General features: G+C 41.7%; 2 protein-coding genes across 2 annotated transcripts in view; both read left to right on the plus strand.

The window, feature by feature from the left end:
- The window catches only part of LOC128736459 (uncharacterized), a 77,915-nt gene extending 68,747 nt beyond the window's left edge, over nt 1-9,168 (plus strand). Inside the window, exon 5 of the mRNA XM_053830942.1 lies at nt 9,068-9,168. Within this exon, the coding sequence (XP_053686917.1) occupies nt 9,068-9,168 (101 nt within the window). The remainder of the gene's footprint in view (nt 1-9,067) is intronic.
- A 1,315-nt stretch (nt 9,169-10,483) lies between these two features.
- Nucleotides 10,484-14,376, plus strand: LOC128734708 (ARF GTPase-activating protein Git). Its single transcript, XM_053829020.1, has 6 exons — nt 10,484-10,704; nt 10,873-11,555; nt 11,617-11,859; nt 11,936-12,181; nt 13,062-13,243; nt 13,315-14,376. The coding sequence occupies exons 1-6, from the start codon at nt 10,647-10,649 to the stop codon at nt 13,979-13,981; spliced, it is 2,079 nt and encodes a 692-aa protein (XP_053684995.1). The 5' UTR covers nt 10,484-10,646; the 3' UTR covers nt 13,982-14,376.
- Nucleotides 14,377-17,601: the final 3,225 nt, after the last annotated feature.

Below are 17,601 nucleotides of genomic sequence, written 5' to 3' on the forward strand. Positions count from 1 at the left end.
GCATGCAATCTGTCAATTAATGGAGGATTCTGTCTGTATGTCGCAAATAGGTTGTACCGCAAATGGTTGCTTTTTATGCTGCGGGATAACGTAATAAATAAATAAACAGCAAAACTCCAAGATAACGCCAGTAGAGTTTTACTCAAATAAATTAAAGGTCCAATTTGTAAGAAACTGGATTAAATTGACGGTGCAAGAAGGGTTTGTTTTGAAATTCGATATTTTGAACGAACAATCTCACGCTTGTGTTCTTCCTGAAATAACCTACTGTATACAATCAATTTTTGACACACTTTCTCGAAATAACTAAGATGTTTAACATTGGATATCGTAAACAATATGACACAAATCACCTCCGCGCAAAAACCAGCTACAGCTCTACTGAGAAGGCGATAGTATCCTTCCCCGAAGTAAAAGTAGACTCACTCAACCGCAGCATCGGGTAATTACAATAGTAGAGTTTTTCCCCTTCTGTATACAATTTGCATAATTTTATTGTATCATCGATGGGTACCTTCGTTCAACAGACTGGTTTACTTCATACGCCATTCGGATTCACGTTGTGTTCCGAAACGTGAAGGCAATCTGTTCTTCAGTAAACTAGCGGAGGCTGAATGATAGTAAATAACGAGAACGACAGCTGGGCTTCTATATTTGACCTAACCTTCACCTCTGGATGGGACTGAAGACAATAGAAGAGAGATGGAGTACAAAAAAGCATTCGTGCTCGAAGCTCACGTTTTCACAAGGATCACGAGGAAAATGACGTTGACCATGCTTAGAGCATTGAATTGATGCACTGCATTATTTCAGATTCATTTCATTGCACAACTACTAGAATGGCAACTGGCAAACGTGCGCGCGGTAGACTGCATATGGTGCGGCCTGAAATGATTTTTCTTGGCCCAGTTTCCAGCATTTGCTGGTTGTTCGAGTTGTCCTGACTGTCAAGTATGAGTGCTCTACAAGAACACGCTTGAATTAACCGATATTACGTATATATGATGCTTAAGGTTTTCTGTTTGGAGGTCACACGACTAAAGATAAATCACGAAAAAAATTTTCCTCTTTTTGAACTCGGCGTTAAAAATCCATGAAGTAACAGGCAGTTATCTTTCAAAATATTCCAATCAGTTTAAGGCCATTAATGATATTGTAACCCAATTCAATTAAACATTGAAATATCTCATTCTAACAAAGCATACACGGTGAGTAAACAAGCAGCAACAATCTAGAAACGACAGTAATCAAATCGAGTCTCCTCAAGCTATACATCTAATAAATAATTGGCAGTTTTTCGGTTTAATAAATTGCGAAACGTCTGAGTGTCGAGATAGACAGACCAACAACAAACAAACAAGAAACAAAGCTCTCGCTATCTCCACTCGAAGCGATAAATTTAAGTCATTGAAGTATTTTCCTGTTTCGCACAGCAATTTAACAGCAAACAACTCCAAGCCTCCGAGTCCTCAACGTTCGGAGCACCCTTACGCCTTGCGATAAATAAAATCAACAATCTTTCTCATAAATGCTTTCACTTGATGCCACTCAGAAGGTTTACTAATGTGACTGAAGTGGTTGGTTTGAGTTTCTCCCCCACCCCTAATCCCGCATGCTAGCAAAGAACTTCCAACTCGTTTTAACCCATCCTAAACTTCTCCTATGTTTCCTACCTTCGCTGGATGCCAGCAGGTAGGTATGGTTAAAAGGCTGGTAATAACAAACAGCGACGAGCTGTAAATTGCAAGAGGAGATTCTCTTTCAGCACATCATTCACGGTGCGAGAGTTTTCCTGGATTCACGGAACAATCAAGCTCATCTCGATTATTGTTTTTCTTGCTTCGTGCATGTGCTCTGCATGCCTATACTTGAGCTGGAGTCTTTGTACATATATTTGCACACACACCCGTAAAGTCAGAGGATAATGAATTTGCTTAAGAAGGGGTCACGTCAGCGAGCGCAGGAAAGCTCTTCAGGCGTACACGTTTGCTACAAAGTCTGGATGTCGTTTGAATTTTGACCTTGCTGAATGCTATTCCGACGCAAGAGTTTTCTTCTCCGGGTGTGTATAACTGGATAGATAATCTAGCAAGAAAATGTACTGGTGCAACGTGAACTGATACTTTAAATTTATTAAGTCAAATTGATGATATCCTCATAATAAATTTCTACCTATCAAAATAATGGTTTCAGGAAAATCTATACCGGAAAGTATTCAATCTTTCTACCCATCCTAAATTCCTTCCATTCCTTAGATAGAAAACGATGTGTATAGCAAATTGCTAGATAAATGCCTATCGTTTCATGTACGTACACGACATGCATAGTTTAACACATGCAATAACCACGTCGCTCTCCCCCTTAAGTCGCTGAATATTTCCGCTTTACTAAAGTGTCTACTAAAGCAGACTCGTGAATAATTCGGTGGGTGGTCCATCCTACCCACTACATTCTTTCAAATTTTCTTTTCTCAATGATACCTACTGATTTTTCGTATGTGGGTAGGACTTATGACAAGCTATTCAACTACCGAAAATCAACTGAATTTCGTACTCAACTACCATCGTAATATTTTGGGTTGTAGATGACAGCTGCATTAATCTAGCTGATATCGTTATGCCTATGGATTATTCATTAGTTTAATTAGAACGTTAGCTAGCTCGATCCATGCTTGCCAATGCGTTCCTGACTGACAAAATTGTACACACTTATGTAAAACCTTTTGATGCAATAACCAGACCCCAACGATTTTCTTCTCTTCGAAATATAGCCGCATATTTTTTAAGAGGGGCTCACTAAACTATTGGAACCGTTATTTGTAGTAAATAGTAGATGTAAAATTTATATTTGTAGTTGAAAACTGAAACGAGATTGGCTTAGGAGCATCGGATATAGCAGTGATGGCCAAACTGCGGCCCTTCGGGATAATTCGTGCGACCCGCGGACTGATTTGAGGGACGGTGGACTTAGATGAGTAAATGACACAGGGTCACTCAGTTTAGTCCTAATGACTCGTGCATATTGTGGATTTTTTTCGGCTTTTCGGCTCAAACCTTTCCTAAATTCCTTCCCGATGGTGATTCCTAAATGGTTTTCGCTGCCGCATATTTTATATTTTGTTATGCGCAGGAATAGTCGTTGCAGCCCGTGGCACTCATGGGACGACCAGATTTGGCCCGCACCGTGCCTATGCCTGGGCACTATTGGGATATAGCAATTTAAAAAGGCTTGCCTTATGCTATTTGACAATAAATAAAAAATAAAATGATAAATTAAATATGGACAAAGGTTTAAATAAAAAACCGGGCGTCAGAAACCCGGGTCACGAAGGTCTAAGGAATTAGACGCAACACAACACACAACAGTGTTGCCAACTCACTGTTTCTTGGAAAAATAATTTTACTCTTGGTTTCCCATGAGAAATTGGGGGTCACTTGCTTTGAAACGCTGTATCTCTGGATCGGCAAGGAATACCTTGAGCTTACTTACTTACTTAGGTGGCTTGCCGTCCTAAGACAAAGCCTGTTGAACAGTTTTTCCATGTAACTCGGTTGGGGGCTACCGCCCTCCAATTCCTCGGACACCTAGTACTCTCCGCCAGATCTCGCTCCACCTGGTCTAATCATCTTGCTCGCTGCGCTCCTGGTCGTCTTGTTCCTACCGGATTTGAGGCGAACACCATCTTTGCAGGGTAATTGTCCGGCATTCTTGCAATATGCCCTACTCATCATGTTCGTCCAGCTTTAACCACCTTTTGGATACTGGGTTCGCCATAGAGCAGTGCGAGTTCATGGTTCATCCTCCGCCTCCATACTCCGTTCTCCTGTACGCCGCCGAAGATCGTTCTTAGCACTCGTCGTTCGAAAGCTGCGAGCACTCGCAGGTCCTCCTCGAGCATTGTTCATGTTTCATGCCCGTAGAGAACAACCGGTCTGATAAGCGTCTTGTACAGGGTCATTGCACTTTGTACGGGGACTTAGTCTGCTCGACCGCAATTGCTTGTGGAGCCCATAGTAAGCACGACTTCCGCTGATAATACGCATCCGAATCTCACGGCTGGTATTATTGACCGCCGTTACCAGTGAGCCAAGGTAGACAAATTCATCGACTACCTCAAACTCATCGCCGTCGATCAATATACTACTGCCCAAGCGGTGTCGTTCGGCCTCGGATCCGCTGGCCAGCATGCACTTTGTTTTAGACGTATTTATCTGTAACCCAATCTTTTCTGCTTCGCGCTTTATTCTGGTGTAGTGTTCAGCCACCGCCACAGATGTTCTGCCGATAATATCCATATCATCGGCAAAGCAGACAAATTGACCCGTTTGTTGATATCCGCTCGGTTCATAACACCTTGTAGCGCTATGTTGAACAGCAGGCATGAAAGACCATCACCTTGACGAAGCCCTCTGTGTGATTCGAATGAACTTGAAAATCCACCCAAAATCCGAACACATCAGTGTGTACCATCCATCGTTGATTTAATCAGTTTGATGAGCTTCCTCGGGAAGCTGTTCTCTTCCATGAATGGGGGAGGGGGTTCTATAAATACTCAGCCTCAAACGGAGCCTGTGGAGTACCAGAGTGCCCTCCACCGTAATTAGCCCTTACCGCATCATGAGGGGCTCTTATGCGGCGGACTCTTCTTTCTCCTCAACTCGTGGGATTCTATATGAATATACAATATGATTCAAAAACAAATTTAACTTCAGTGAGCGAGGACGGATTAGATAATCCGTTCGCAAGAGGCGGTATCCAGAGATCTCCGCCGATGGATACGAGCAGAAGCGCATGCGTAAGCGGAAAGGGAAGCGGTACACCTGCGGCTCCAACTGCGTTTACGCCGGACGCAGCGGTGAACGGCTAAATTGGCCTATCCTCCTGAATAATAATTATTATTATCAAACCAATTAAAATTATTAAAGCATTATATGATACATTGAGGGTAACTAATCTATATGTTATTATAGTAAATCAATAGTTTAAGCACAGAGAACAGACTACCAGGTAATCGACAAAAAGTGTGTAAAAGGTTTTTATGTAATCTACGAGTAATCCTTCAATAGAGCACCCCTCGAGCAGTAAGTGGCAAACTAAATCTTGATGTCGCTGCCATCGCTGCTATGTAACTTCAGCACAAAGAAATTTTGATAAAGGTACGTGGATATTTTTTGATGCGTTTGGCAAACTATTTCTGGAGGGCGCCACCAACAGATTTTACACACAAAAAATCGATTACTTCCTTCGAGCCTGTTAATCTGTTCTCTGTGGTTTAAGTTTTAACATTTCAGGTAGATTACAGGTCTTCCCTGCCTCTACGATACACAAGTTTGTTTACTTTGCTCATTTGAAGCTTCGATTTGACGGTTCGATTGGGTAGCCCGATTGAGATATTGTTCTTAATAGGGCATATTATACTACATTACCTTACTGTAAAGTGACGAGAGTTTTTTGGATGAAAGCGGGGCATATTGAATGGCTTATTTGCTAAATCGGTTCGGTAGTAAAGATGGGATCATTTAGAAATTGGGCACTTTATTTTGGCGATAGCAGCGCTCGCAGTGGCTGTGGATGCTAGCTTTTGTTAGCGTTGTGTTATTTGTAATAGTTCTGCCCGGTATATTATTTTTTCGCAGTTTAAAAGTAACGTGGTTTCGATATTGTAATATACTAATTGTAGAACCCCTAGTTGAGTTAACGAAAGCTGTCACTTTCAGTCTCACTGCACATAAGCAGTACATAATGTTATAAATGATATAAAAAGCCATAATTGAATATATTGAGTTGAGTTGATGTCGAGATTACGTCGAGATAATATACAGTGTTTAACAAAGTGATTATCCGAATTTCCTATTTTAAAAGTGGCGACGAGCGATGAAAGGTTTAAAAGTTTTAAAAGTGAATAGTGGCAAGATATAAAAGGATTGGAGTTTGCTGACAAAAAGGAAACCTTAGTGCGTATAAACAAAAGAAAAACTAAACGGTGAGTCGCTTTTGTTCCAAAAGAATTAAACAATTTATTGAAATTCTTTTGCTTTGAAGGGTTATTTAAAAAAGGCGTTATAGTGATTAATCAAAAGTTTTATACAATTCTAATCCTTTTTTTTGTTTACTTTTTTGTAAAGCCGGTCGAAAGCGACGCTACCATTTCGGATAATCGGATAGATCGGCGAAAAATAAAATTATACTTCTGTGCGCTGTAGCAGCGATAAATATTTGAATACGCTTAGCATTTGCGAAGAAATTTCGGTGCGATTGATAATACTGCATTTAACTCCCTGATACGGGATTTGTAATCGATACAATTAATCAGAAAACGGAAATTAGCACACAGAACCGTGAAGCGGGATTTCGGTGGACAACAAGAAAAGGTTAGTTGGTTTTTTTTTCTTTTCCGTTTTTTTACATTTGTGTTTGACCAGAAAGATGTTGACAAATTCTAATTCTATTTAGAATGGCTTTAATCGGTTCAATCGATCCGTATGTGCCTGGCCAGGGATGGCACCTCCTCAGAAGAAAAAAAGAGAAGAGAAAAATTCAAACTGTGCTCAGTCTTCAACGCGATTTATTCTGCTCCGATTCATTTTAACTGTGCTCTTTCTTGCTGAACGCAGTTGTATGAGCAACCGCACACTGTGCTACTCATTGAGGAGAATGTTAATACACTTTGAATAAGTTGATGCGATGCGCTGACGTATGACAACTACGGGTAGTTTTAACATGGGTAGTGCGTTGAGAAAAAACGACGATTGTCAGTAGCGGTCATTGCCATCAGAAAAATATTAATCCATTAATGCAGTTGAATCATGATTCTTACATTTAGTATATTCAGTTGAGTTTGGCTGCCCGTGAACGCAACTGAATCATATGGTTAGACATGTCACAACGGCAACAGTGCGAAAAATGTTATTTAGATATGGCAACATTTGAATTCCCATACATATGCTTCTTGTCGCGTACCAACAGGAAAGTCCCATTATAAACAAAGGCAATTCTCCGCTAAGATTCAAAATATAACGACTTTTGATTGTCTTGACGCCTCTGAGTCTATAGCTGCTGTACGCGCACCGGTTGTTTTGTTTCCAGGTTTACTGCTGTAGCTACCGAGAGGACCGGGAGCAAAACCGAAAGTTGCTCATTTAAAGAGCGCATTAAGAAATTTTTCTGCACGTCAGTTTTTCTCATTGTGTTTAGTCTTTTTCTCATTGTGTGGATTTACTTCTCATTTTTGAAAGCAGTTCTGCTCATTGTGTGGAGCAAAAAAAGTTGCACTTTTTGCACAATGAGTGAGGAAATAACAAGCCTGTGCCTGGCACATCATTCTCTAACTATATAGAGCGTTTAGAGTATTTTTTCTCTAGTAATTTGGTTGAGGAATCAAGAAAAAAAGATATCTTTCTGAGTTTTTGTGGCATGACAGTGTTCGATGAATTAAAGCTTTTATATCCAGCTACTGATTTGAAAACTTTATCGTATGCAGACATAACAAAAAAGCTTAAAGAACGCTATGACAAAAAGGAGTCTGATATTGTTTTAAGATTTAAATTTCGATGCAGAAAGCAAGGTTTTGGTGAATCAGGAGAAAATTTTATTTTGGGCGTGAAATTGCTAGCGGAAGCATGCGATTTCGGTAGCCGTCGTGATTCAGCTATCAGGGACCAGCTAGTTTTTGGTGTTCGTAGTAAAGATGTTCAAAAAGATATGCTTGGGTTAGATGAGCTGCCTTTGAAAATGGCGGAAAGGCTGATAAAAAATCATGAATTGGGCAAATCGCGTTCGGAGCTTTTAAATGAAGAAAATGGCAATCCTAACATAAATTTGATTAGATATCGTCTAGGGAGACCCAGAAATACAGACCATTTTCAGGAAAGATATTACCACAGGGATTCCAGAGGTAGATCCAGATTTCGTGATAGCGGAAATAATTACAGAGATGAGAGATCAAGGTCTGGACCGCGGTCATCGAATAATACCAGATACGGGAATTTTGTATGCCATTTTTGTAAAAAGCGTGGCCACATACAAAAGAATTGCTTTCAATTGAAAAATGGGCCAAAACGATCAGTAAATTTTGTTGACGAAGTGGAAAGTAAGGAGAATATCCACGATTATTTCCAAAGACTGCGGACTGATTACGATAGTGATACTGATTCAGATAGCGGTCGGATCGCATCTTGTCTCGGCTCACAGGGAGCAGATAAGACCAGCAATGAAGATCAATAGGAGGCGTAACAATACACATTTGATCCCAGTTGAAATGGAAAACGAACGCGGCACAAAAAGGAGGTTGGAGGAATCAGAAGACGAAGCAGAATTCAGAGGTTTTGTATTGCCAAGGAGGCGTTCGAAACGTTCCGGTAGCGAAATGCATGGTGCATTAGATCCCGGAAACAATACGGTTAGAAGATCGTCCAGATTAAAGAAAAAGAAGATACAAGAAGATTATATATATAATTAGTAAATTTTAAGCCGTTGAGGCATTCAAATATTATTGGTGAAAAGATAAATTAGTAAAATTTAAGTTAAAAGTTTATATCGCTAATATCGTTAGTTGGTTGAGAGGATTATAATTGCTCGAATAAGTGATTAATCTTAAGGAAATTATGTATATAATTTGCAATACAGCCTGAATTCGTTAATTGGGCCACGATTGCACTCCAGCTGATTCGCTAATTGGGCCGACTGACAGTTGTTAGAAATTTCTAAACTCGAAAATTCCATACAATTTTGACATTCAAGTTGTCATATAGCCCAATTAGCGAACACCCAATTAACGAACCGCCCAATTAACGAACCACCAATTAACGAAACTTTGCTGTATATATATGGAACATCTAAAAGGATAAGGACTGTAATATACTAATTGTAGAACCCCTAGTTGAGTTAACGAAAGCTGTCACTTTCAGTCTCAGTGCACATAAGCAGTACATAATGTTATAAATGATATAAAAAGCCATAATTGAATATATTGAGTTGAGTTGATGTCGAGATTACGTCGAGATAATATACAGTGTTTAACAAAGTGATTATCCGAATTTCCTATTTTAAAAGATATATTCTCTTGCAGGAGAAATGGAGGTAATTGTGTGCGGTCACCTGCAGAATCCATCAGCGTCGGCTCGGGAGCTGGTGGGACTGACGAATTATCCTAAAAGAACTGGGATGTGAGTAATTGAGGGGTGCAAGGAAATCCTCAGGGCTGTCCGCAAGGCGCAGGCCAGACGTTGGAGTTGAACTCTTGATCATCAACTGCGGTTGAGGGTCATTTTGGAAGTCAAGGCTAATCTCAGCATCACGGATTGTGCTTTGGCGAAAAAACTGAATACTGACCGCTATACTGTATGGCGAATTCGTCTCGGAATGGCTACAAGTGTTACCGAGCATCCAAGCAAGTGGGAAGCCCACAGAAGCCTCAAACAATAAACAAAGGCTAGAATCCGGTCTCGTGGGCTGTGCGATCGGATGGTGACTAAGAATTCGGAGATACACAGGGGCAGGTACCTCACCAGGCGGATTTTGCCTTTCAGTCCCATGATAGCCTGCCGCAGTTTCAGCATGAATGTTACAATGGATAATGGACTTCAGTTCATGTCAAAAGAGCTGAGTGCACCATATTGTAATCAAGCGAAAGCTGCAGATGATAAGTTCGTGGTGCCGGCTGACCGAGGCCATGACTGGGGAGGGTGTGTACCAGCTAACGAGCGGTGTCAGCAGTAGGTTTTTTCATGCAATGTAACATAATTTCGTATGTTTCATCCTTAGAAACAGTTTCAATTAAAAAATTAATCAATGCGGGATACTTTCCGGGACGCTTAGTAATCCGGGATCCGGGAGTAATTGCTGTAAATCAAGCATCTCGTATCTCGTCGAGCGATAAAATGTAAGAACAAAACGGTGAAAATCCGACTGACAGCATTCTATCTAATAGCGAATTCATAAATTAACCTGGTTCAGGTCGATTAGCACTCAGTTTTAATCGAAGTGCTGTCAAAGCGTTCATAAATTAACCGAGATTGCGTCTCGGTTAAACTGACAGCATTCAGTTTGAAGCGCGGGTTAAAACTGTCTAGCATTACGGTTTACGGGTCGATCTGTCAAACTGCCCGTATCGTTCATAAATTTCGGGTTCGAGTTAGCACGAACCCAGGTTAATTTATGAATTCGCTATAACACTATCCGGCATTTTCGTCTCACCATGCTCTGGATAAAGATGTTTAAATATACGTATTGATATTATCAAAAATGAATGTAATGATTTATCGACACAAAGCATTATAATTTTTGAATAAAGAAATTCGAAGTAGTTTCACGAGTGGTCGATTGAAAATTTGCCGGGATATATGGATGTCACTGGCCTGGTCGCCTCGATGACAGAAATTTCGTGTACCAAAATCCATCTGCTCCTGTCAAACGCACCCTCGCAGTGCGAAGAAGAAAGACGGCTAAAGAAGAGTGTAAACCAAAATAAAAGATGGCGATTTTGTGGTGCAAGTTTAGCAGCAGTAATATTTTTTTGTTTTGATCCGTATCCCATTGATTCCGAATAAGTTTTTTCTGGCCGCCAACGAAAGTGAAAACTTGTAAAAATTGCGTCAAAACATGAAATAGCGCTTACCTGTTTGAGCCGCAGCAACAGCAAGCCGAAAATGTCTCGCACCAAATCAAGACTGCAGACAGAAATCTGCGGCGATTGCGGCAGCTCAGGTGAGAAGACGAAGATTTTTCCCTTAGCTCACACCCCTTATATACAGGCAAATCGAAAAAGAGGCAATTTCAATGCTATTTATGGACTTGTTGCTTGTCATTCGAAGCTGAGAAAAGCTGCAATAATGTTTCTTTTGGTGATTCACTATTCATTTGTCTGATTCATAGATCCATCGTGGGCATCAATAAACCGTGGAATATTGCTGTGTGCCGATTGTTGTTCTATTCATCGCAGCCTCGGTAGGCACATTTCGCAAGTGAAATCTCTCCGTCAGGGAACCTGGGCTCCATCGGTGCTGGCCTTCGTAAACCAACTCAACAGTCACGGGGCCAATAGTGTGTGGGAACATTTGCTGCTCGACTCGGTGGCTCCGAAGAACTTGAAACGAAAACCATCACCGAAAGACCCACTTCATCCGACCAAGGCTGAATTCATTCGAGCGAAGCATGTTAATCTTTCTTACGTTCTCAAACCAAGCTTGGAAGATGGGGTCACCGGACAAGGAGGCCTGGAGGCAGAACTAAGTAAGCAACTGCATGCCAGTGTCCGTTCTGGTAATTTGGAAACGAGCCTGCGTTTTCTGGTACAGGGAGCTGATCCGAATTTTTTCCACGAGGAAAAAGGATCCACTCCGTTGCATGTGGCAGCTCGATCCGGTCAGCTGTCCCAGATGGAGCTTTTATTGGTGTATGGGGCAGACGTTAATGCGTTGGATTCCCACGGAAACACGCCATTAGATGTGGCTAAGTCGTGCAAACAGACAGCTATCGCCGAACGGCTTACGGAGGCTATGTACGAGGTAACCGATCGTTTGAGTTACTTTCTCATCGGGAAAAAACCAGATCATTTGGTAAGTGTAAATTTATTTGTTTGCGGGATTACAGTTAATGTAATGTTTTTCTTCTTTTCAGGCTGGTCAGCACCTGCTCATACCAGACCAATCGAAGAAAGAAATAAGCGATCAGTTGAAAATCGCTCGCGGCAAGTTGCAATTGGTGCCGAACCGAATGTTCGAGGAGTTGGTGATGGATTTATATGACGAAGTTGATCGTCGTGAGACGGAAGCGATTTGGTCGACCACTTCGTTGAATCCGGAAATTGGAGCGGTTCCTTTTTTGCCAACCAATCCACATTTGAGTGCTACGAGAAATCAGGTAAGTGATAGAATAGATTAAATTAACTAAATATAGGTATGTTGAACGAACAATATACTTACTCCAATCCTTTCAGGGTCGTCAAAAGTTAGCCCGCTTTAGTCAGCAGGAATTTTCCGGACTGATCAGCGACGTACTAATCGATGCCCGCCGTCGGCAGAATATGGCTAACTTGCGTCCAATCGACGCACCGCTGCCGACCAATCTAAACCAACTGCGTACGGCTGCTGCTCGGGAGAGTAATCTGTCCGACGATGAGCCACTGTACGACGCGGTAGCTTCGGATGATGATTACGCTGCGCTGGCGCCAGTCGCGCAACAGGTAAAATTTTTATTTCGCCAAAAAGCGGTCGTTGGATTGAACCACAACAATAGCTTCGGGTGAAGGGTTAGCTGGTGTGCGTTTTTAATCATCTGTTTGCTAGAACTAGGACTAACTACTAACCAGAGGCATGCTGGGAGTAAAAACGTTGTGATATGTACTATTTAGTAGAAAACGGAATGGCAACTTTGTACAGATTTTACTTTTCTATTTGTCTAGAAACCCGCGAATGCATTTTACAGCTTTTTTAAGCAGACATATTCAGATGTAGGTATATATACGTACAACTGTACAGGATTGTACTTAAACGCATGCCAAAATTGTATTATAGACTTGATCATGCAACAAGATAAATAATACTAAGCCCTGTGGAGTTAACAGCTATCACAGGCTCTGTATTTCCACAAAGAAACTGTTTCACGGTTTGCTCCACTAAGCTGCAATAGCTTATCTCTAAAATGTGGTAATATCATTTCTATAATACAAGTAAACTCAGCAGGAAAACCGTCCATAGCAATTTTCATTCGTGGTTTATCGTTAGAAGCATCGCGTACTAATCATAACCCTATATTAGCCCCACTTGTACCGGAGTCCGTTCTATTAGTTCCATTAGCTTAGCTCGTTTCATTTATACAAAGTTCTGGAAAATGTGCAAGTGTGCAATGCTATTTATAACAACACTAACAATTGTTTATGGAAACAAAGGCCAAAGAATACATGTTTTCAATACTAACAAGTAAGCGTTACGTTAACTGTGTTTTCATTATCTACCTGTCCTGTCACCACTCGTTTTCCTGTTCATGTTACCTGCATAATTCGCTATCAGTATTTTCTCCCACAATGATTACATTATTGTAAACAATAAATACAATTGTTGAAGGCTTTGGTGAACAAATCACCGCCCAGTATCGTCTCGAATGCAGAAGTCGAAACGCTTCGCCAGAAGTTACAGGATCAGGAATCAACCATCAACGAACTAAGAGTACTGGTACACAAGCTTACCAGCGAAAACTGCCAGCTGAAATCGCGAAATGTAAGCCCTAAGGAGCCGGAAGTACTGCTGTAAGTACTGTTTGATATAACCCTAAACTTTAGTAAATGCAGTTGATTAAATCCTTCCTTCAATCCAATAGCCGAATCGATAGTCACCCAAACGGTTCATCCCCTGCTACTCCAGAAACGGAGGAAGTCGAACCGGTTTCCGATGGTCGCCAATACTACAAACGTCCGGCCAGTATGTACGAAGCACGACAGGTCGTGCGTGATGAAAACCGACCACCCATCACGCAAAGTCTTTACTCAATGGCCCCTCTATCGGGTCACAATCCAGGCGGTGGCGGCGTGGCAAGTATGAACAACAGTACCGGTTCCGATTTGAACAACTCTTCCGCGAGTAGAAGTGGCAGCCAACCGCAGTTTCCGTCGTTCGATGAAGTCAAGAAGCGAACCGACCTGGTGGCCAGACGAATCAAGGAGCTTTTCGCCGCTATGCAGGAACTATCCAAGACAGACGCTTTTATACCGTGTGCCGAACGGATACGGGTTGCGGTTGCCGAACTGATTGCCATCTTTCCGGCAACGATGCGCGAGGAAACGCTTCGCAATGCCTTAAAGCAACTCAACTATAACACCAACCTGATTCAGACGGAATGCACTCGTCTGCAGCGCGCCTTCGTCGAAGAAGGCCAGCAACCGGTTCTCTCTGACAGCATAAAGGTCAATATGGAACAGGTTCGAGGATGTGCGTACGACTTAGCCATGTCGACGAAAATTTTAATAACGCATTTCCAACAGTCTTGAGAGTACTATTTGCAATAATTTTCATGCTCGGACCTTACAGTAATTACATCCTCAAACGCTACTACAATAGAAGTATTTTTCCCTCGTTTGAAAACAAAACGAAAGATTGCCGAATGTGCCAAATTATGTTTTTTAGAGAAGTATTTTGACAACATTTTATCGAACGTATTTAATTTTGTCACCAGTATATTAATATTTTTAAATGAGATCCAGTAATACACATTAGAAGGAATAATTTATTTTTCAACTTCTGCGAGATGTTTAGATAGCATTAATAACTAACGACAATCGTTTCCTGGTGTTTCCACATTGTTCATTGTCTAACTAGTGACATTGTAGCAGTACATACAATCAAATTAGTGCGACCAATCCGTAATAAAAACTAACTTTTTAATGACAATAAAACTTGCGTATTGAGCACTTTGTGTGTCATACCGTTTTTTCTTCCGATATATACCTAAACCTTTGTCGAGATTCGAACAAGAGGCCAATGAAAACAGCCAACTGCTTATAAGTTTTTGTTAACGAAATATAGGAATATCTGGAATCGTCAGTGGGAAACGATTGCAGCTATAAAATAGAACTCACAGTGGTTCTTAGCAATTCGTACCCCATCCATGTGGTACCAACTGAAATACCAGTAACCAAGGAAAAACAGGGTAAACAGCTCCGTTGGTCGTATACTGACAGGCAAGGGCGGCACTTTCGAAATTCCGAGTGTCTGTACTACTGTACTCTATGCTAGGAGCGGCTCAAGACTGCGTCTGATGTTTTTTCTAAGCACGACCGATCATCTTCCTCTGAACGCGTGTGGTCGGCAGCAAAAATTTTTGCTGTCAATTTTTCTTGTGAATTGTGAAAATTATTTAATTATTCAATGAATCAGGTCATTGGTGATTTTGAATCTTTAAAGTAATTGAACTATAGATGTGTTGTACTGTAATTGTAGCCAATACGGAAAGAATAAGGCATCAAGCGTTTTTGATATGTATTACTAGCCACCAAATAGTTACCAGCACCATTAGTGGATGTCGATAGCCTTAAAGTTAGCGATTCAATCGTTCACACGGAAGCAGCTCTTGCAGACTAGGCGTCCGGCCATGAAACACCTGAAACCCAGCTTTCGGAGTAGTCCTCAATGCGTCATCGCCAAATTCAATCGGAAAAGTTATTCAGTGGTGGAGTTGGATTATCCTCATGTTAACGAAGTTGTCCCCAGTTCAAGGATATGGAAAACTACATTCACAGGGGTTCTGGCCCAGTCGATACACCAACAGATTACAGCGGGGTAACTGTTGGATGCGCTAGTGGCGGTGATAACCAGAATAATCCGTTCAGATCCTTAATTTGTGTGAGGAAAATGTTCAAAAGTTCTGTTATCTATCTTTTACGTCATCCAGTAATTTCAGTATACAATAGCTTTGTTACTTTATTAAGTCATACGAATAATCTATACTATTTACTACATCTTTGGTAGTTTCATCTATTTGCAGAGAGCGAAACAAGGCGCTATAACCTTGGCCTATTGCTGCCGGACTTTTGGCCTAAATGCCATAAGTTCATCCTCGAGGGTCCGGAGTATTATTTAATCTTTACTAGCTAAATACTACCAACGAAACAAAGCTTAGTAATTTATCAGAAACGGTTGGTACGAGACGCCCCCGTTTCTTCTTTCCCTGCTGATTCAGAAATGTATGTATATGTATGTATGAATAACTTAAGGGCCAAACAGAATGCTGCGTCAACGCATCTGTCAGCGTCAATTTGACAGTAAACCCATGGTAAAACTGTCAGAATAACGCTGACGGACGCGTTGACGCAGCATTCTGTTTGGCCCTTTATTCACACAAGATACATTTCACAGAATCGTCTTTGCGGCAATACTTCACACTTAGCCTGGCCGAATTAACATTTACGACGTATCTCGAATGTTTTCCATACGTTAATACAGACAAGAAAATAATTTGAAATATTTCTATCATTAGAAATAATTAAAATTATTTCCAGGAATCCTTTATTGTGGCTGTGATGGTATTAATAATAAGAATAAGCACGCCGATCATCAATATCTTGTTACCGTAGAGACATTATACGCCTTGGTTCTCCGGCTAGACAGAGAGTTGGAGCCGCAGGCCTTGCATCAATACACAATTAGCGAAGAACCAGAAAGTTCGGACCGTAATAGATTAACGTGACGAAATGTACTGGACGCCAAATTGCCGATCTCTCAAATTCCAAGCATTCGAATGCTCTCCGACGTATTTAACCGCAAGTTCAACATCATATCGCTGCAGGTGTGCTAGAAGGACTCAACGATACGTACGTTCAGGGATACTGTCAACCTACCGGTACAGTTCAAGGTGACTTCAATGCCAGAGCGTTGGAGTGGGGTAGTAGGCATACTACTCATAGGACTGGAAGCTTATTGGAAACTCCATCCAAGCTGGAAGTAACAATGTATCATCGATGTTACCTGCAGCCCGACGTTGTTGGCCAAGATGGACTGGAGGGTGTCCGATGAACAACTGCGCACAACGATCATCAAGATATACGGTACAAAACTGGCCGACTGAGACCATCGAAACAAGGGTTAAGGTCAACTGATCGGAGGTGGAAAGTGAAAGCATTCGATAAAGACCTATTTGTGGAAGTACTCAACGCAGTGTGCAACCGACCAACGTCCAAACGAGAGTACGTGACACAGCCATGTTAGGAGCATGCAATCAATGAACATACGTTGCCCGGTATATTGCTGGATCGAGATTATCGGACTGCATCGTGACCGGTGCCATAGGGCGAGACGACTTATGCTGAGGACCCGAACAGCCATTGAAGCGCGACGCGTAGAACTAAGAGCACCAGGTTGGCGTAGCAAGAAATTTTGGTTTCAAGTCCATCGTCGATACCATCAAGCCTGTCATAGAGAGATTTGAGTAGCCAATGAAGCAAAAGAGGCGGAGAGACAGATTGTGCCATTATCACGATTGATGTCAAAAAACATCTTTAACAGCGCTACCTGGGGGGCGATCACCCTAGTGATGCGCAAGATGAGGGTGCAGCTGGCTGCTGCACCGGTAGGCGAATTCCTCCAGGAGGTGGAGATACTGAAATCTGCTGCTTCTTCTTATGTGTCCATGTCTGCCGGTCCGGCAGAACAAAGGAATGAAATCAGAGATCTCCACTGCCGACGGTTACCCATCATGGCATGGCCGCTAGGACAGGTTCTCGTCTACAGCCCGGATGTCGTTGACTAAGGTGCGTCGTCATGAGCCTCTGGGTTTGCCTCTTCTACGTGATCCTTGCGGATTCCAGTCAAGTTCTTCTCTGCAGATCTCGTTCGCTCCTTTCCTCAAAATGTGTCCGATTCACCTACGTCCACGAATTTCTGTTGCTATCGGCCGTTGATGACATCGACAATGGAGGTCCTCATTGGATAACCAGTTGTCAAGCCACCAGGCACGAACGATATATCGCCAACACCGATTAATAAATACCTGCAGTTTTGCGTTGTCTCCACTGGAACATACTACGTTTCGTAAACATACAGCAGTACGAATTTAGCGTTTGAATTGAAAATTCGGAGTTTCGTATGTAGTTTGAGTATGTATTGACCTGCAGGC

This window comes from Sabethes cyaneus, chromosome 2 (assembly GCF_943734655.1).
Source record: "Sabethes cyaneus chromosome 2, idSabCyanKW18_F2, whole genome shotgun sequence".
Lineage (NCBI taxonomy): Eukaryota > Metazoa > Arthropoda > Insecta > Diptera > Culicidae > Sabethes > Sabethes cyaneus.